Genomic DNA, 20,250 nt, shown 5'->3' on the forward strand with positions numbered 1-20,250 from the left:
GAAACTCTATGAGCCTCGGGGGGACTATACTGAGTTCCCAGGCAGGGGGTAGGTTTTCTGACCTATGAGTAAGTATGTAATAACACTTTGAGAAACTTCAGTACTGAAGATGGATGAGAAAGGGAAATAGGTAGGGGGGAAGATATGGAAATGAATGGGATAGCCATGGGCAATGATGTTCAACACCCACTTGTCTGAAGCGATATCAGACCAAGCCCGATGGAACAGGCAATGTGGCTTCTTAAGATGGCTGCTGTCTCCTGATCATTTCTGAGGTGGTTCCTGACATTCCTGTCAAATCTGCTGTTTAGCTGCTAGGGTGATGGGGGCGATGGAGGAGGCAAATGATCTCAAGTATTGCAATGGTTTCTGCGGTGGGTAGACCCGATATCTACCCTAAAAACAGGGGTGAGCCTCCTGTCTCTCTGTTCAGGCTGATATTTGTAGGGCTTCCTAGAGGGGGTAGTGTATAAATCCCTAGTGACCCCAGGGTGGCCCTTAAATTTTTCAATTACTGGAGTGCTTTGTCCGTTCTTTTGCTGAAGAGCTCATTCCCTCGAGCAGGTGGTCCTATATGGTGTCTTGGATCTCCTTTGGTATTTCAGATATCAAGAGCCATGGTCACAACTGTGGCCATACCAGAGGCATCTATGGCTGCCCACAGAGCTGTTCTAGAAACTGTTTTTGCATGTCAGGAAATTACATCTGGCAAACAACTCGTCTTAGTTTGCCACACAGACTTGCAGTCAGGCAGATGAGTAGACTTTGCACCCATAAAAGTCCAGTTTTTGGGGGTGTTTGTTCTTGGGCTTGCCTTTGTTGAGTTTTGACTTTTCTACCTCTGATGTTGGTGGTCTGGGTAGTGATGTCACAAGGGAGCCTGTAGTCCTCCTCTTCCTGGAGGTACAAGAGGGAAAGCTGCTGTGAGACACCTGAGATGGCAGCCCCCATTCAGGCCAGCGTGGCCAGGGCGACGTGTTATACAGGTACTGGCCAGTTGCAGCTGTTGGCCCAATGCCACTCATACCTCCTTTGCAGCAGTGCCCTGAGAGAGGGATCTCTGGTACAAGCTGTAGGGTTGGCTCTCAGAAAGTAGAGAACCATCTCTGCTCAACACCATGGAGCAGGCGTAAACCAGAGATGGTGAAGAGTAAGACCCTTCAAATGACAGTGCCATGGAGTAAGGGCTCAGATCCAGTTCTGGTGCTGGGTACTACCCTGATACAAATGATGTCCCCAGAGGGGATCTCAACAGTTGAGAAAGCATACATAGGGCTTGTAATTGGCAGGGTGGTTGGTGCTGGTGCCTTCATTGATACTAGTTTACTGCATTTTGCTCCTTCCTCAGACTCTTTGACCTTGGAGGAGTGAAGATGCTTCTCCTCCCTATGGGATGGTGTCTCCTGATGCTCAGAGCTGTGTTTGAGCTCCACTTTCTTTTGGTCTCACCGCTCTGTTGGTGCACCAGTGCTGGCTCCAATGATGACACTGTCTGAGCCAGAGGCGCCGCTGCCAAAGATGGGGTTGTCAACACTGGCATCAATGCAGTGGTGACCGGTACTGAAGGACTTGGTCAATGTCAATATAACCAGTGCCAATTTTGGCATCATCTTTCCTGCCATTCTTTCATTACTGGACTTTGTGATATTACTCCTGAGGGCATTCTGCGCCAAAAAAATTAAAATTCTGCATACAATATTTTAAAATTCTGCAAACTTCTACACATTTTATGTGTCAAATAAACGTGGAGGCTCCAGCATGGCACTGAGGAGCACAAGCCACTGGCTGCACCGAGATGGGCGATCACTCTGCAGCTCTTCCACTGCCCTTCCCTCTCCCCCCAGGCCATGGACTCAGCAGTAAGGCTGCACCCAACCCTGACACAGCACAAGGACCGGGCCTGCCTCAGAACCACCCCAAGGCCCTGCCCCTCTGTCCCAGGTGCGCGAGGTGTGGGCAGGCAGGCTCGGCCCGACAGGATCCAAGTGTGGAAGGACTTAGTGTAGGGGCATTCAGGTGTGGGTGAAGAGGGTTCAGTATGGGGCAATCTGGGTGCAGGCAGCTCAGAGATGGATCCGGGTGCAGGACGGGATCTGGATGCACTGGGGTTTGTTGGGGGGTTCTGGGTGCAAGGGTAATGCGACTCTGCAGGGGAGTCCAGGTGAAGGTGGTTGGAGCTCAGTGAGTGTCTAGGGGTGGGGGAGATAGAGTTTGGCAGGGGGTCTGAGTGTGGGGGTTCAGATACTGTGGGGAGTGGGGCTCACAGGTGGGGAATCCAGGTGCAGCTAGCTGGGGCTCGGTGGGGTGGAGATCTGGGTCCGGGTGACTTGGCAGGTTGGTCCAGGTGCAGGGGGAGTGGGGCTCAGCATGGGGGGTTCTGGACAGTGATCCTTCCCCCTGCAGCTGAGGAGCGACGGGTGCAAGAAGCAGGGGCAGTTGCAGAGCTTCCTGCAGCCTGGGGAGAAATCTAGGGGTGGGTCTGACCAACTCTGAATGCTGCTCAGGGGAAGAGGAAGTTCTGTCCAGCCCAGCTGGGACTACCAACTGAGCCCAGCGCAGGGCAGGAGACACCAGCCAGGTCTTTCCCAGTCCAGCCTCCTGCCTCACAGTGATTTACCATTCTGCTGGCTGCCCTGGGCACCCAGAACATACTGCTGGAGAGGGTTGCATGACCACTCTTGTGGCTTCCCTTTGCTTCACCATCAGAAAGTCATTTTTCTGCAGGGAAGCAAAGAAATCTGCAGGGGACATGAATTCTGTGCATGTGCAGTGGTGCAAAATTCCCCCAGGAGTATGATATGGTGTCTGCTCAACAGAGCACTACCTAATGATAACTCTTTCAGTTGCTCTTTGGAGGTGGTCATCTCCTCTGCCTCATGGATTGCTCAAGTAGGTGTAGCTTCAGTCATGCATCCCTAGACTTGAGAGTCCCTGGGGAGAAGCATTTGGATACTGAACACCTATTAGGAATATGGTTCTCCCTCAGACAGAATAGACATCAACTATACCTATCAAAACAGGGATGAATCCGTCACAGGTTGGGAAGGGATTAAACTGTGAAGGTTTGGAATCTGCCATGAGAGTACTTTGTTAGTGCAAAGTACAGAGGAGAGGGCTAGATGGTAGCTTTTTAAAAAAATGTTCAATGACGGGAGCATGAAAGTAAAGATTTCTTCACAAAGTTGGTTGAAAAGAAATGATTTAAAAGTGGGTTGAACATTCACCAGGTTCCGTCTTGCTGCCATAGGCAAAAAGAAGGAACTGAAGGACGGTCACAGCCGTTCCGCCCTTTATGCCCTAGCATGGGAGCATGAGGCAGCACAGGGACCATGGTAGCCCCAACAGACACTGTTAACCATGTGATCTCATGCACCAGAATGCCTAAAGTGGGAGTCACACTAACATACCCGAAGAAGAACTTCAATTTTTAAACTTCAGCAAATATTATGTATAGCTGGGGACAAAAGGACCTGAAATCACAAAACAAAATGGATTTCATTGCTCTAGGATTTAAGAAGTTGTTTCACAGAGTTAGTTACTGGGAAAATTTTGCACTAGTTAAATAAATCCCTGAGAACAAGGGTAAACAATGTTTTTGCCCTTGCTTAGATCCAAACTCCCATAATCTTCAATGGATACCTCCAGTCAATAGGAGTTCCTCTCAAAGCATCTTTCATTCAAGGATCTCAAAGTGCTTTTAAAGTATTATCACAATTTTACAGATGGTAAAACTGAGGAATACAGAGGTTAGGTGACTTGTCAAAGGTCACACACAACTAGTGGCAGAGCTGGGAATAGAGCTTCGGTCTCGATTTCCAGTCCCGTGCTCTAGCCACAAACCAGAAAGTCTCACTTATGAGCAAATCAGATGTAAGCAAAGAATATGACCCCTTCCCTTCCCTCCCCTCCCTACCTCTTTTCTGGCTTTTCTTTCTCTTTCTTCTCTTTAAACTCCTTAAAAGAAGAGTAAGATTGTTTTATGATAAGATTTGATTAATATAAACTACAGATTACTTCTTTTATTGCACGTAACAGTGTCTCCTGTAGAAAGTAAATTTTTTCTTTTAAAATCTCATTTCACTTATATCCATTTGATCAGAATTTGAAAAAACACTAACATGTAAGAAAAATAACGTACGTTATAAAAGCCTCTGTATGGCACTGGGAACAAGCTGTAATACCAGACAATATAGAAAACATCTCTTGCAGGGTCTGCCATAAAAGGAGATGTTTTATGCAAACAAAGAATACTGAAATTATTTCTGCCCTAAATAAATATTTAAATTGTTATTAGAATTAAGAGAAATAATAATTCAGCTCAAGGAGGAAAAGTTAAAACCAGGAATCTCCTACATTTTAATACAAGTTACTAAGCTTAATCCTCCCAGCATTTGCAGTTTACAGGGACTTTTCCTATTACAGTGTAAGCTATCTAATTCAAAGGTGCACAGATGCCTTTAATTTTCATTCTGGCAATAAAATGTATCCAGATCTATGCCACAGTACACATGGATGATGCCCATAACAAGTTACCTTTTTTTTTTTTTTTTAAATTAAATGCAGTTTTGTTTTAAAATATTTTGGAACTGTCAAATTATAGTTCCTCACATTCAGGATGTTGCCAATACATATGGAAAACTGAAATGTATACTTGATTTACTTCTAAGTTTTAAAAAAGTTTTAGACTACTATGAAGTAAAAAAAAGTGTTTGATTTTGAAATGTTTAGGGATGGGCCCTGTTACTGCAGTATTATATGGTATATCATAAGAGGTAGGTGTATGCTATTGTACAAACATCCTCAAATGATTTATGACACAACATGCTTTGAACTCCTATTGGGGGAAAAGGAAATAAAGAGAACACACATTAAAAAAAAAGAACTTAAAATCTAAAAGATGCTTTCAACAAGCAAAGGGTTAGTTTTTGGTTGAAGGTATTAAAGAAATAAAAAGGTGAAGAATGGAACGAATGTATAAGAGAACAACGAATAGTGCTCTTTTTTTAAAAAAATTACCAGTATGACGGGTTTCACCAAGAGGTTCAAGTTTTCGAAGTCTATTAACTTTGGGGGTTCCCCAGCCAACTAAAGAAAAACAAACACATTAAAAAAAGTACCACTGTCAAAATATTTGGCTCTGAAGAAAAGCTGGGAGGGAGGGGGAATCTTTCTCCTCAGGAGACAAGAAAGTATTAGGAGGTGGGGGAAGGAATACTTTATATATGGTGTATTAGTGAATCCACTGAAAACAAAATATTATTTAAAATGCAACGTAAAGCAGCAGTGAAAAATATCTTAATATTTTAGAGAGTTGCACTTACTGAATTTTCTTGAACTTTTGTTAATGCAACAGACAAAACACTTTCCCTGTTTCCCCAGTTTTACACTTTCAATCTAATACTAACTGCATACACTGTAAGAGATTCCATCAATAGATGTAGTTACTGAAAAAGTTACCCAAATTAAAAGCTGGAAGAACAGTGTACTTCAATCAGATAGGAGAAGCAGATCATCCTGAAAATCAGGACACTAGCCATTTGTAAGACAAGATATCTAAATCATCTCTGAAATATTTTTGTACCTGCCTGTTAATTGCTGTAGGTACCATCATTTTTTTTTTTCCTGTCATAGAAGTAATGTTCAAGTTATACCAAGGTGCATGATTTCCAAGATCTGTGAGGAGTTCAAAAGATTAAGTTTTCTACTGGCAGCTTTACATATTAATAATCAGATTTTTCTTACTCAGCACATTATGAGCTTTCTTGGAAGGATGTCACTGGGCCTTCTTTTGGCTTTCTGGAAAGCAAGTGATTGTGCGTTTTCTCCAGCTGTTCCTATTAAAGAAGCTCACAATATGACGAGCAAGAAATCAGAATGGTCACACGTTACATTTAAGTAATATTAACAATTTATAAAGGGTTATTATTGATATATGTAGTTATACCAAATAAATTACATCTAAATGGGGAATTATTGAAGCATAGTATATATTACTCTTCTACAGCCATGCTGGTCAATTTTCCCAACCCCTAACTAGGAACTGAGCAAATATACCCTGCAGGTTAGCTTGCCCTTGTGAGTTGAGAGACTTAGGCAAAGCCTACTGACAGAATGATAGTGCTCAACAGCCTCATAAAAGTGGGGATCTACATGGGCAATTCTCAAAAGAAACTAATCAAACTATGATGGCATAATCCTGGGTGAAAACGGTTTTTCTCTGCATGTTTAAAAAGCCAAGTCTTTTAAGGGCCCAGCTTTCATGAACTGGCACACTTATTACCACAAGGTATTTAACTCACCTGGTGGAAGAGGTGGAGGTGGGGTCGGATTTTTGGGAACAGCTTCCTCTGCATTGACTGGTTCCACCCTGTGACTCCTTTTTAACTTCAGTTTCTTTGTTTTCTTTTTACTGGTATCTACAACAAATGGAAAGACAATAGTTCATGGACCACACATTTACTGTTAAGAATGAACTCTACTATACTATACAGATGTGTCCTTTTGATGACTATAAGCATTGGGATGGACTGCTCTACGTATTTTCATTCTGTATGCAATGAACAGCAGTCCTGACATGATATATAACACACACAACTGACTTTTAAACCTTATTACTGTAAATAATCATGTATGTACATGTAAGATCCAAAGTTTGTCTTTAGATAGGTGAGTACAACTCATTGATATTAATGCAAGGTGTGGTATGGATTTGAAGGTACTGGTAAAAATGGGTCGATTGTAACTGGATAAGACTGATGAATACACTAATTCTTGGTTGAATTATGACATTCCTCTGTACAGTAACATAATTGTGCATTTGTATCTTTCAGTTATTTGTGTTGTGGCATGCACAAAGTCATACAGACACAGGGAAGAGTTGGGTGAAAAATAAGAATCAAATTAAATATAACAATGGTAGTTAAGACAGTAAGTGGCTATATTCAAATTGGAGTTATCACCTGAATCAAGGCATTCTGAGGTTTGTTGGTCACCCTCTTCTTCATGCTCCAATTGCTGTGCGAGTGCAGATTTGTATGTTTCTATCAGTCTATAATCATTTGTTTTTTGGCTACAGCTACTGGTCAGGCTCTGTGTGTCCATTTGTTCCTGCTCTGCTTTAGGTTTCAAGGCAATGGCATCTTTTTCAATCTCCATCCTCTGCCTCTTCTCTTGTTCAATTCTTTTTTCATTCTAGCAAAAGTAATACAAGACATCATCTTAATATTTAGTGTCAGAGACTGCTCTAAAAAGATAGGAATAGGATCCTAAACACAGGGGGGTAAGACACAGAGACCATTTTTAAAAAAAAATTTCATGTGTAGCATAATTAACAAGTTTCAAGAATGTGCAAAAGAGGAAATAAAACCCCAAGGTTCACAAGATGCTGCTCAAGATTTAACCTAGAAAAATGAACAACTAAAAGCTCTAGAAGTGATTTTAGATTTCTGAGCGGTAACCAGTTTAGGGAGGAATGGCTGCATACAGCTTCATGACCAAAATGTGTTTTCATTCTTTTTACTTTTTTTAAATGCCATGCGAGAAAAAGATAAAAGTACAAATAGCGTCAATACCCCAAGCCAGAGAATTAAAAACTTTTACTAACTTCAATTTCTATTCGTTTATTTTGTTTTGAAAAACACACACCTTTTGAAATACCTTGCAAATCACCATTTTGTCTTGGTGGAACACTGATTACGTAATGCAGACTTGATAGAGTATCTGCTCTATAAGTTTCACATAATCAGCAGCTCTGCAGCACTTGTAGCACTCTTCTTCTCCCCCCGCCCCACAGATGTGCAGTACTGTAGGATCCTGTGAAATCTGTCATTGTGCACATAGCTGACTTTACACGATATGATCGTGTGGATGCTTGTACTGGAGAGTAGGACCAAGCCTTGATTATTTACATTTATCAGAGCTCACTATTTTTTCTATAAGCACAATATCTTAAATTAAAAAAGAAAAATATGGTACACCAAATATGAATCTGATGACTATTTGAATTAAAAGGATGTGTCTGAAGAAAACTATTTATACAGTTTTCATGTTTCATAACTAACACACCATTCCAACAGCTCTAAACCAACCAAAAATACTGTATTATGCCGCAAGTCTGTACGGTTAAGTAAGGGATGGACCCTATATGACCGGGGCACATGGTTGAAACAGCTCCCATAAAGCCAAAATAAAACCCCACTTTTGCAACAAAAATTTAAAAAAAAAAAAAAAAAAGAGTGAATGAAGCTGATTCCAATTAAATGGGAAACCGAAAATGGCTTCTTCTGAACACTGCAACAGTTTATTCTGAAAATTCTGCAGTAAACTGCATGGCAAACAAAATATTTTTCTTAAACCGGTACTAAGATATTTCTTTATTGTTAGATTACTGATACAACTTCACAGCACACAAAAAACACTTACTAACCTTTTGCAACTTGTTCTGAGTTGTGTTGCTCTTGCCCATTCCAGGTTAGATGACTCCCAAGCAGTACCCCAGGAGGTGGGCTCAGAGTTCATGGACACTCTTCTGTAACTGCCTTGGGCAATGCTGTAGTGGGATGCGAAGGTATGCACCAACCACCAGGTTGCGACTCTGTAGATGTCCTGAATTTGGACCTGCGTGAGACATGCTGCCGATGAAGCCTGGGCTTGTGTGGAGTGAGCGGTTAAGAAGGACGGAGGCAGGACATTCGCCTGCTCATAGCAGGCCCAAATACAGGCAGTTATCCAGGACAAGATCCTCTGGTTGGACACAGGAAGCCCTCTCATCCTTTCCGCTATTGCTACAAAGAGTTGTGTGGACTTGCAGAAGGGTTTTGTCCTTCTCAATATAAAAAGCAAGGGCAAGCCTAACGTCCGAGTGAAGCCGCCATTCCTCAGAGTTCTTGTGATGTTTCTGGAAGAGACTGGTAGGAAAATGGCTTGCTTGTTATGGAATTGTGATACCACCATTGGTAGGAAAGCCAAATTGGGGCACAGTTGGACCTTAAAGAACACAGTATAGTAAGGCAGTTCTGACATAAAGACCTGGATTTCAGAGACCCTTCTGGCTGAGGTGATCACCACTAGGAAGGCAACCTTCCAAGAGAGAAGTAGCAGGGGGCACGATGCTAACTGCTTAAAGGGGAGACCTGTGAGTCTTGACAGAACCAGGTTTAAGTTCCATGGGGAGGTCGGCTCACGGACCTGAGAACACAGCCTCTCCAGCCCCTTGAGAAACCGTATGGTCATCGCCTGGAAAAAAAACCAAACCTGCTGTTCACTGGAGGGTGGAATGCTGAGATGGCTGCTAAGAGTACCTTGATAGATATGAGAGCCAGGCCCTGCTGCTTTAAGTGAAGGAAACAGACCAAGATAGACTGGAGGGAAGATTGAGATGGAGAGAGAGTGGATTGAGAAGCTCAAATCAGGAAATGCTTCTACTTGCCCAGGTAGGTAGCCTTGGTGGAAGCCTGTCTACTACCTAGAAAGATCTGCTGGACCTGTTCCGAGCAAGCCTGTTCTTCTGGGTTCAGCCATGCAAAATCCACGCAGTTGGGTGCAAGGAGACGAGGTTTGGGGAAGCAACCAGCTACGGTCTTGTGAAATTAGATCTGGATCGAGTGGGAGTGAGAGAGAGTGGGGTTGCCGCTCTCCAAGAGCATGCCAAACTAGTGTTGATATGGCCATGCCAGGGCTATCAGAATAACTCTCACCTTGTCCCGTTTGATTTTTAGGAGGACCTTGTGAACCAAGGGGATCGGGGGAAAGGCATAGAATAGGAGATCTGTCCATGGGTGGAGGAAAGCATTGGAGGGGGAGACTGGGCTGTGCCTGCGCAGCAAACAAAACTGATGGCACTTCCTGTTTTGCCTGGTAGTAACCAGGTCCACCTGGGGAGGCCCCCACCTTTGGAAGATGAACCTGATGACCAAAGGTGAAAGGAACACTCGTGGTGAGAGAAAAGGGAACTGCTGAGCTTATCAGCCAATACATTCTGCGCTCCCGGGAGATGGGACACCTCAAGATGAACGGAGTGCTTTGCACAGAAGTCCCACAGATGGATGGCTTCCTGACACGGGGCCAGAGATCAAGCCCCACCCTGCTTGTTGATGTAAAACATGGCCACAGTATTGTCTCTCAGAACTTGCACCACCTCGCCTGAGATCTGGGGAAGGAACACTTGGCATGCTAAGCGTACTGCCCTGAGCTCCCTGACATTTATGTGCAGGGAGAGTTCCTCTTGGGACCAGAGGCCCTGAGTTCTGAGTTCGACTCCCCACTCTAAGTCTGACACATCCGAGATTGAAGTATATGCTGCCATGTGCCTCAATAGCTTGAAGCAAACCTGAGCTGTCGTGATTGGGTGGACCTTGACACTGGATATCAGGTCTGACATGGGCTTGAATCAGGCCTCCAGCAGAAAGGCTCTGGCTTAGGTTGAGTCGAGCACCGCCCCAATAAATGTTATTCTCTGAACTGAGAAAAGAGTGACTTCTGCTCGTTTACCAACAGACCCAGCGATCGGAAGGTGGCTCGGACCATGCTGATACTGTTCTGTACTTAAGCCTGCTACCAACCTGTGATCAGCCAGTCAAGGTACGAGTAGAGCTGGACACCTCACCGTCTGACGAAGGCTGCTACTATCGCCATACATTTTGTGAAAACTTGGGGGGCTGCCAATAGGCCAAAGGGAACAGCAGTGAATTGGTAATGGTATTGACCAACTATAAAGCTGAGAAATCTTCTGTGGCCAAAGACGACAGAAATGTTAAAGTATGCGTCCTTTAAGTCGAGGGTGGCGTACCAGTCTCCTGGATCCAGGGAGGGAATGATGGAAGCCAGGGAGACCATGCGGAACCTCAGTTTCTGTTGAGGTGATGCAGGTCCAAGATGGGCCAGAGGCCTCCTTTGGGATTAGAAAATACCAGGAATAAAACCCCCTCCCTCTCAAGTCTTGTGGAACCTCCTCCACAACCCCCATCTGTAGGACAGATTGAACCTCCTGGACGAGGAGTTGCTCATGAGATGGGTGCCTGAAGAGCGATGGGAGGGAGAGGTGGATAAAAACTCATGGGTATACCTGACTGTCCCTGTACTTGGGACCCAATGGGTTGATGTTATGTATGACCATGCTGGGCTGAATAGGGACAGACAGTCCAAAACAAAAAGGGGAGTCAGATCCGAAATGGTGACTGGCACAGTGCCCTCTGACACACCTTTAAAAAGCCTTCTTAGGCCCCCCAGAGTACCTCTGAGAGCCCGACGGGAGTGGTTGGTGCCATTTATAACCTCTCCCTTTACTCTTGTAGAAGCTGATGGAGTGTAAACGCCTAAAGACCATGGGGTGGCTCTCGAGTCCTTTAGGCCATGAAGTCTCGCGTCTGTCTGCTCCGAAAAAAGAGAGGAGTCTTCAAAGGGGAGGCTCTGGATGGACCGTTGGACCCTGTGAGGAAGCCCGGAGGACTGGAGCCAAGAATAACGCCTCATGGTGACAGTGAAGGCCATTATCCTAGCTGCTGAGTCGGCAGCATCCAGACCCTCCAGGAGAGAGGTCCTGGCCACATTCCTACTCTGCTCCATGAGGGCAGCAAACTCCTGCCTTGAATCTTGGGGTAAGGAATCCTAAAATTAGCCAAGGAGTCTGATAGATTATAATCGTATTTCTCCATCAAAGCTTGCTGGTTGGAGAGATGCAGTTGAAGGGTACCCGTTGAATAAACCTTTCTTCCAGAAAGGTCCAGTCTCTTAGCGTCCTTTTGTTTGGGGGTTGCACTCGACTGGCCCTGCCTGTCCCTATTTGCTGCAGGCACCACCAGGGACCCTGAGGAGGAAAGGGTGTGAGTACATGTATTTGAACCATGGGCATAATACTTCTTCTCTGCCCTCTCTGAGGTGGGGGACAGAGAAGGAGCTTGCCACAGGGACTTGACTGGTCCCATTACTGCCTCATTGATGGGTAAGGCCACTTTGGAGGGAGCTGCTGCCACCAGGATATCAATAAGGCTGTGTGATGCCTCTGAGCTACTCAAATTTCGAGACCCAGGTCCACAGCCACCTGATTCAGAAGGTCTGATGGGCCCTGAAGTCATCCTATGGAAGCAGGCTACTGGGTCCCGGGACAGCCTCGTCTAGGGAGGATGAGGAGGTAGCTTGCATCAGAGGGGCTCCTTCCTCTTCCTCAAGTATGTTCACCTGAGCCAACTCCTGAACATTGGTATCGGGGTCGGTATCGCAGTCGGGGTCTGGTGCCAAGTGGGAAGGAGCAGTAGCCCATCTCTTGGAAACCACCAAGTAGGAGCGATGGGAGGTAGGACCTGGTACTGGGGAAAACCCTCAGGGATTCCAGTAAGGCTATGGCATAGGCCAGTGGCCCATTGGTCAGGTGCCGGCAGGGGGACTGGAACTGAAGTCCAGTGGCAGATAGGCTGGGTACTGGTGAAGGGCTTTAGGTTGCACATAAGGTCATCTTGACACCGGGATCAGGGATGGCTTTTCCTTAGAGAGTGCCAGGGGGCCAAGTGCTGGGAAGAATCCTGACGCTCCTTGTTCCCTCCTACTTCCGGTCACTGGAACTGACAGATGTCCCATTGAAAAGCCCCCAGGGTCTATGGATCGGTCAGACCACTGGTACCACAGTGGCTTCCAGGTGTCAGAGGAGGGTCCCACACTGGACTCAATGCTTTACGTGGAGTCGACGGTGCCATCACAGGACCAGGAGAGGAAGAGTAGCCTGGCATGGGTCTCACTGTGCTGCCTTCCTCCGCTTGCCTTTTTTCTGCACCAGTGAGCACTTTCTGTCGGTGAATTGCCTTTTCTGCTTCTTCCTTGGCACTGGAGATGGTGAATGGTACTGGGAAGAGCTCAGTGCCAGAGTGCTTCACGCTGACGCCAGTGTGCTTGGTGCTGAATCCATGAGGGCGGCTTCCATTTGGATAGCTGTCAGACTAATGTCCCTGTCTTTTTTAGTGCAGGATCTGAAGTTCTGACACATCTGGCACTTGTCTTTCAAGTGAGTCTCCTGCAAGCACTTCAAGCAGCTGGAACGTGGGTCACTCACAGGCACAGGTTTGCCACAGAAGGTACAAGGCTTGAAGCCTGGGCACCAGGGCATGCCCAGGCCTTGGGGTGAAGGAGTCCCAGGAACTACATATTTACACTATGTACACTAACACTAATTACAAAAACTATATACACTGAACTATGATAACTAAGAATGAAGTTAGAGTCCAAAAACCACTGACAAGAAAGCCTTGCCAGAGCAAGTGGGGTCGTTCCAGCAACTGTCATGAGCGGTAAAAAGTAAATGAGAGGGTACGTGGCTGGCAGTGCCCCTTATAGCGACACATAAGCACGCAGCTGCAGAGGGTGCTAGAGCCGGCCTGACAGATACCACTGAGGGTAAAATCTCCAGCAACAGTGCATGTGGCATGTTACACAGGTAACATGGAATGGACAAGAACAAACACTCAAAAGAAACCAAGATTCTCATGATGAAAGCTATCACAATGTGTATGCAACTTTATAGATGAACAAAACTCTCAAGAGCCCAGATTTGTATAATTGCTCAGATACCTCTGTTAACTGTAGGTCCAATATGATTGACATTTCTAAATATTCCTACCTCAGTGATTACAGTAGATATTGGCTGGAAGGGGTTGCTAGAAATTGGCTCAGAGTCAACCTCCTTAGGTACATTTCTTCCTTCACATTCAGTTTCTTTTCTCTCCCTTTGTTCTCTATTTTTTTGGTTAAAAAACAGAAGAATCTTGAAGCAATAGAATCAGAAATATTAGAACACTTATTAGGTCAACTAATTCATCCCCCAACTCATGCTAGATTGTTTTTTTTACAGTTGTCTTTGTGTTTTGAATACTGTACTCCAAACTGATGGAGTTTTAAGCTAACCTAAAAAAAGAAAGATTGAAAACTAACTCCATAAAATCAATTATTTAGCTCTAAATGGCCTGGGACCAGGCTACCTGAAACTGCCTCCCTCCTCACAACATGCTGCCACAGTTATGATCAGCAGAGCTACAGGCTGATTCCCCCTCTACAAGCTACAGACAGGGCTGCTAGCAGGATGTTCTGAATAATGGCTCTGGAATGTCTTCTGATCCCTGCTGTGCTTTAGCCCATATTTGTCCATTTTCACTGCATCCTTTCTACAGGGCCCACTTGTTTCACCTGGGCTTTGACATGAGTTCAGGAAGAATGAAGTATTGGCCAGTACATTGGGGTGTTATCTGTATTTAGAGCAGATGCTTGGTAGAAAGGGCCTGTACTACATTAAATCCTTGCAATTTATCTAGCACGGCTTTTCCTTGGATTAATACTAAGGTAAACGCGGGACTGCTGATAGCTCAGCATTGGTACTACAGCACTACATTTCACAGAAGTCCTTTATGGGTAATTCTAACTGGCTAATTAAAGCCTTGCATGAGAACTTTGGTTGTTTACTTAAATTTATAATCACTTGAACAGCGCACACCCAAGGCAATGCCTGGGAACAGGTGTAGTGCTGATTAAAACTGATGTGAATAAATTCTCTGGCTGATGCATTCTGAAGTAACTGCACTTAGAGGGAACTCTTGGGGAGACCTGTCTGAATGGAATTGCAGTAACCAATCTGGGAAGTTATTAAAGTATAGATTGAAACAGAATTCCACCTGAGTTATTAATACATACAAATATCTCATGACAAGAGATTTACCTGATGCAAATAGCCAAATGAAAGTTCCATGATAACTGTTAAATCTGAACCCCCAATTGCTGTCAGAAATAACAAAGTCTACAGCTGGGAGGATGACTCACCATCCCTGCCCATCCTGGCTAATAACCATTGATGGACCTATCCTCCATGAACTTCTCTAGTTCTTTTTTGAACCCTGTTACAGTCTTGGCCTTCACAACACCCTCTGGCAAGGAGTTCGACAGGTTGACTATGCGTTGTGTGAAGAATTACTTCCTTTTGTTTTAAACCTGCTGCCTATTAATTTCATATGGTGGCCCCTAGTTCTTGTGTTATGAGAAGTAAACAACACTTCCTTATTTACTTTCTCCACACCAGTCATGATTTTATAGACCTCCAGCACATCCCCCCTTAGTCATCTCTTTTCCAAGCTAAAAAGTCCCAGTCTTATTACTCTCTCCTCATATGGCAGCTGTTCCATACCCCTTATTTTTGTTGCCCTTTTCTGAACCCTTTCCAATTACAATATATCTTTTTTGAGATGGGGCAACCACATCTGCATGCAGTATTCAAGATGTAATCGAACCATGGATTTATATAGAGGCAAGATGATATTTTCTGTCTTATTATCTCTCTCTTTCTTAATGATTCCCAACGTTCTGTTAACTTTTTTGACTGCTGCTGAACACTGAGTGGATGTTTTCAGAGAATTCTCCACAACGAATCGTTAACATGACGGTTTTATTCATGGAACCCCTTCATGTGGAGGAAAGAAAGCCAAGGAAGGTAGAATACCTTTCTTCTCGTATCTTCCTTACTCGTTCAGCTCTTTCTCGCTTCTCTTGTTCCTCATATGCTTTTTGCTCTGTTGTGTCTTTTTGTACGCGCTCATTTAAGGCATCAAAATCTTTTGCTATAGTATGTAGCAGCCAATACAGACCTTTTCTTATAGATTTGTCAATTTTTTTCCCATAGCCCATGACAGCTGAGCAAGGCTCCTGTAAATTTAATAGAGAAAGTAAAGGGGAAAAAGAATAAATTATATCTCTGATCACATTCCTAAATTATAAACAATGAAGTCTTAGCAAATGGTTAGTATGTATTCAAAATACTGTTTCAGCTAAAGCACTACACATTTAAAATATCTTGTAAATTTAAGAGTTTTTTGCCAACATGTAAATCATGAGTTTCATCCAAATTCCTTATTTCCAGTCCCACTCCAGTAACAGTAGAATTCTCTAGAGTCAATAAAGATGGGCACACAATTCCTCTGTCCCACTCACAAGTACCATGAGAATCCAACCATATTCTTCTCACAATAGCACTGCTTTATGAGTAGTCTAAATTATGCATTCCATCTTTTCCTTGCAAATCCAAATATAGCAACTTCAGAAGTCGATCCATTCTCTAATGACTGATTGACCCCTTAAGCCTTCCTCTGCATAACAGCTAAACTGTTCATGCTACTTTAAAAATGAAAGAAAAAAGTTTTCCATTAATTGTTTTCATAATAAAGTAGTTTATTCTCCCGCGATTATATCACCAACCAAATGTTCATGCCTTTGATCACTATTTTTTTAATTATACATAAAGCACCAAAACTGTGCATGGAGTTTATAAACAACTTACAGAAGAAAACAATATTACCTGCTAAGGACCTACTACACCACAATCCCAGTTTGGCTCTATCATTATATGCTCCTGCACTCTAGAGAGCTGTGTTCACCTTCCTAGGTTTAAATCAGCATGTTGTTTACCAGTGAAAGCTGCAGCATCTGATGGTAGAGCCAAATCACTGAGAAGATCAACAGGTAGCACCATCATATCCTCTGACTTGGTTTCCCTCATTAGCTGTTTACAGGGCTTTCTGCAGCATGGCAGTAACTAACTCCAAAGTCTCACAGAGACTATATCTGGATATAGGAAGTGACAGTATTTTCAAATTAATAGATACTATAATGGTAAATACATTAAATGTAATTGGGGGTTACAAATCACTTGCTTGTTGGTAGGATATCTGCAAGTTTCATTGTGAGTTTTCTTTAAATCATTTTTTTTCTGCATAATAAAATGAATGATGTTGGAAACTGTCAACACTCTGAGCTAAGGGGAAAACACTGTGCCCCAAGACTAGCATGACTTTTATAAGGGATGAAGATGCTCTTGACTGACCATATCAAGTTGCACAGAAGTCAATCTTTTCTGTCTAGGAAGTGAAAACGACTATGTAGTGTGTTTTGTAAAAAAGACAAATAAGACCTACCACACTTAGCTTCCATAATACATTCTTTGACACACGAAGGGCCAATACAGTCCTTACAAGTACGTCAGTGTTCTCAGTTTGTAAATTTCTTTGATCTAACAAGACAGAGCTGACAGCTCTGTGCATTTTGAGAAAAAAACCTCTTTGGAAAAGTTTATTGAGAAAACACTTCTTAATTCCTATCTTGGCATGGCATATATTAGAAAACTAGGGCATGTCTTTCACAGAAACTTGTGACATACTACTAAAGTTGAGCAAGAGGAAACAAGTTAGCTTCCTGGTTCTGTTAGAGATAATGGAATGTAGGAGGAGACATTTCCCTGTAGGAATCCATAATCTTAAATACTTTAGCAAGAGTTTTAAATGGAGACATTAAGGGCCTGATTTTCAGAAATACTGAACACCTGCAGCTCTTGCTGACGTCAGTGCTATGGGCCCTCAGTACTTCTGAAAAAACAGGCACTGTATCGTTTCAGGATATCATGCGCCCAGCCCCCGCTCTCAGTGGCTCCTGACCGCAGCTCTGGGTGGAGGGCACAGACAAGTTCCATTGCGGGCAAGGGGCTAAGTTCCCTCTAAGCTGCACAGCTGGCTATAAAGGGCCGCGCAGGTGGGGAGCGGAGCCCCTCCCCTGGCCTTGCCAAGCACAGCCCCACCAGAGCTGCTGTGGCTGCGGAGAGGTGCCTATCACCTGGCTTCAAGTTGCTGTGGCAAGAAAGGGCTTCGGGGGAGTCCTCTCTCCCTGCCGCAGCCCCAGGGGGCCTACATCCCAAACCCCTCATCCCCAGCCCCACCCCAGAGCTTGCACCCCCAGCCAGAGCCTTCACCCCGCCCCCTGCACTAGAACCCTCTCCCTCAGCCCTGACCCCCCCCCACACACACACTCCCAACCCCTGGGCCCCACCCCCACCACACATCACCTCCATATTGGTGCACATAACAAAATTCATTCCACACATGGACCTAAAAAATTAGAGGGAACACTGGTAAGGGGCAAGGACAACAGAAAAAGTTGGGGGCCACTGGCTTAGACCACTTCAGAGTTTTGAGAAAGAGGTTACAGTAGTTTTTCAGATCTTTACAAAACATTCTGTTAACGCTTTTAGAGAAAGTGTCCTTGTTATAGGTATTCCTCCAGAAATTGTCTCTAACGTGTACAGACTTGTGAACAGTCAAGGCTTGTGCGGTCTTAGAAGTTTCCTAAAGACCCTGTTTTTCTTTGCTTTCTTATGCTCCAAATATAGAGTGCAAACCACCTATATCAGGGGTAGGTAAACTATGGCCCATCAGGTCTTTGGATCCAGCCAGCGGGATTGCCACCCCCATGGTGCTGCAGGGCCCGCGCCACTTCCTTTGGCCGGGAACAGGGAACTGCAGCCAATGGGAGCTTCGGGGTAGGGAACTGCAGTCGAGGGGAGCACATGGAGGCCTCTGCCCCCCCGTCCTCCCCCAAGGGGCTGCAGGAACATGGTGCTGTCTGCTTCTGAGAGGGGCGCAGGGCCAGGGAGCCTGCCTAAGCCCCACTGCATGCCGCTGCCACCCTGGAGCCGCTCAAGGTAAGCAGTGCCGCACTCGGCCAGAGCCCACACCCCAAATCCTCCTGCACCCTGAACCCTGAGCCCCTGCCCTGAGCCCCCAGCTACACACCTCCTGCACCTCAACCCCCTGCCGCATCCCGGACCCCTCCTGCACCCCAACCCCCTGCCCTGAGCCCCCTCGTACACCCTACATCCCTCCTCCGCCCCAACCCCTTGCCCTGAGCCCCTTCCTGCACACCGCACTCCCTCCTACACCCCAACCCCCTGCCCCTGCCCCAGCCCTACATTCATGGCCCCTCATGCAATTCCCCCACCCAGATGTGGCCCTCGGACCAAAAAGTTTGCCCACCCCTGACCTATATAGTAAGATATACTGTCAAAGTTCTACAAATGAAAAAGCCTGCACCAGACAGAACGGTGAGAGTCTACACTCATTTCATGACTCTGGAGAGCAGCCAAATTAAAACAGGCATTTTACATTTAATCATAGATTTCACAGTCATCACCTCTAACTGAAAGGAGTAAGGGACTAGGATGGACTGCAGGTCTGATCCAGTATGGCAATTCTTATGTTGCTAGGAAACAAAGCTTTTTTTAATCTAGTCATACACTCTATCCAACCTTTACTGAATTAATTTTGGAGACAGGTTGGTTGTTTGGGAATTATCCTTTGAGCGACGGGAAAGCCCTTCTGAGCCAAGATAAAACATCTAGGCTAAGTCTCAGACTTCCTAGAGACAAAGGGAGAAAAATCCCAACTTCCGGTTCTTCAGGATACGCAGTGAGTTCTCTGCATTTGCGTGTCTTGCTACATAAGCCATTCAAGTGCAACTGTATTTGGCAAAATTAGTGGGGGGGGGGGTTGTCTTTGCACTCTTTACTAATTTTTGTTATCAGAATTTTCTCTGGAGAGCATGTCTACATTACAAAATTAAGTCGACTTAAGTCAACGTACAACCACTGCAGCAATTAATTTGATATTTAATGTCCACATTATGCTCCTTCTGATGGCAGTGCGCGTCCTCACCAGGAGAACTTGCACCAATTTAACTGACAGCCTGGGGCATTGTGGAGCATTTGCGGCCCAGGGCTGACCGCCTGAGCCCTGCCGCCCAAGCTTTGGCTCTCCTCCCTCACTAGGAGGCAGCAGCAGGACTCCAGCTGTCAGCCTCAGGCAGCAATAGACAATGTAAGCAACACTGTCTATATGCAAAAAGAAAAGGAGTACTTGTGGCACCTTAGAGACTAACCAATTTATTTGAGCATGAGCTTTCGTGAGCTACAGCTGTAGCTCACGAAAGCTCATGCTCAAATAAATTGGTTAGTCTCTAAGGTGCCACAAGTACTCCTTTTCTTTTTGCGAATACAGACTAACACGGCTGTTCCTCTGAAAACTGTCTATATGGACACTGCGTCGACCTAACTACATCAACTTAACATTATACCTCTTGTGGAGATGGAGTTAAGTCAGAATAGTGAGCAACTTACATTGGCGGGAGCGACATTTTAGTGTGGAGCCTTACAGAGTTAGCTCAATGTAAGCTGCCTTATGTCAACCTAACTCTGTAGTGTAGACCAGTTAGATTCTTGAAGAACATGGTGAAGCGGCCTGCTGTAGATCAAAGCTGCAGCATGGATAGAACTGCTTTACGTGACAGTACCAAATATATAAACTAGACGATAAACTGAAGGATGAACAATCTAGAGAGAAAAGTGAATAGGATGGAAGATCTCATTCTTGGAGAGATTATAGCAGTGCAATGAGTCACTTGAAAGTA

At 44.7% G+C, this 20,250-nt stretch overlaps 1 protein-coding gene across 11 annotated transcripts in view; it reads right to left on the reverse strand.

The window, feature by feature from the left end:
• The window catches only part of ARL13B (ARF like GTPase 13B), an 80,404-nt gene that overhangs the window by 6,823 nt on the left and 53,331 nt on the right, over window positions 1-20,250 (reverse strand). The window contains exons 6-12 of one of the 11 annotated variants that reach the window (XM_073305509.2): window positions 15,467-15,669; window positions 13,604-13,718; window positions 6,960-7,191; window positions 6,300-6,416; window positions 5,582-5,673; window positions 5,017-5,085; window positions 3,914-3,954 (exon numbers count right to left, since the gene is read on the reverse strand). In XM_073305509.2, coding sequence (XP_073161610.2) covers window positions 3,914-3,954; window positions 5,017-5,085; window positions 5,582-5,673; window positions 6,300-6,416; window positions 6,960-7,191; window positions 13,604-13,718; window positions 15,467-15,669 — 869 coding nt within the window. Of the gene's footprint in view, window positions 1-3,913; window positions 3,955-5,016; window positions 5,086-5,581; window positions 5,674-5,742; window positions 5,835-6,298; window positions 6,417-6,959; window positions 7,192-13,603; window positions 13,719-15,466; window positions 15,670-20,250 lie in introns of those variants that run through there. The other 10 variants (XM_073305544.2, XM_073305517.2, XM_073305535.2 and 7 more) reach the window with 10 other exon arrangements.

This window comes from Lepidochelys kempii, chromosome 1 (assembly GCF_965140285.1).
Source record: "Lepidochelys kempii isolate rLepKem1 chromosome 1, rLepKem1.hap1, whole genome shotgun sequence".
Lineage (NCBI taxonomy): Eukaryota > Metazoa > Chordata > Testudines > Cheloniidae > Lepidochelys > Lepidochelys kempii.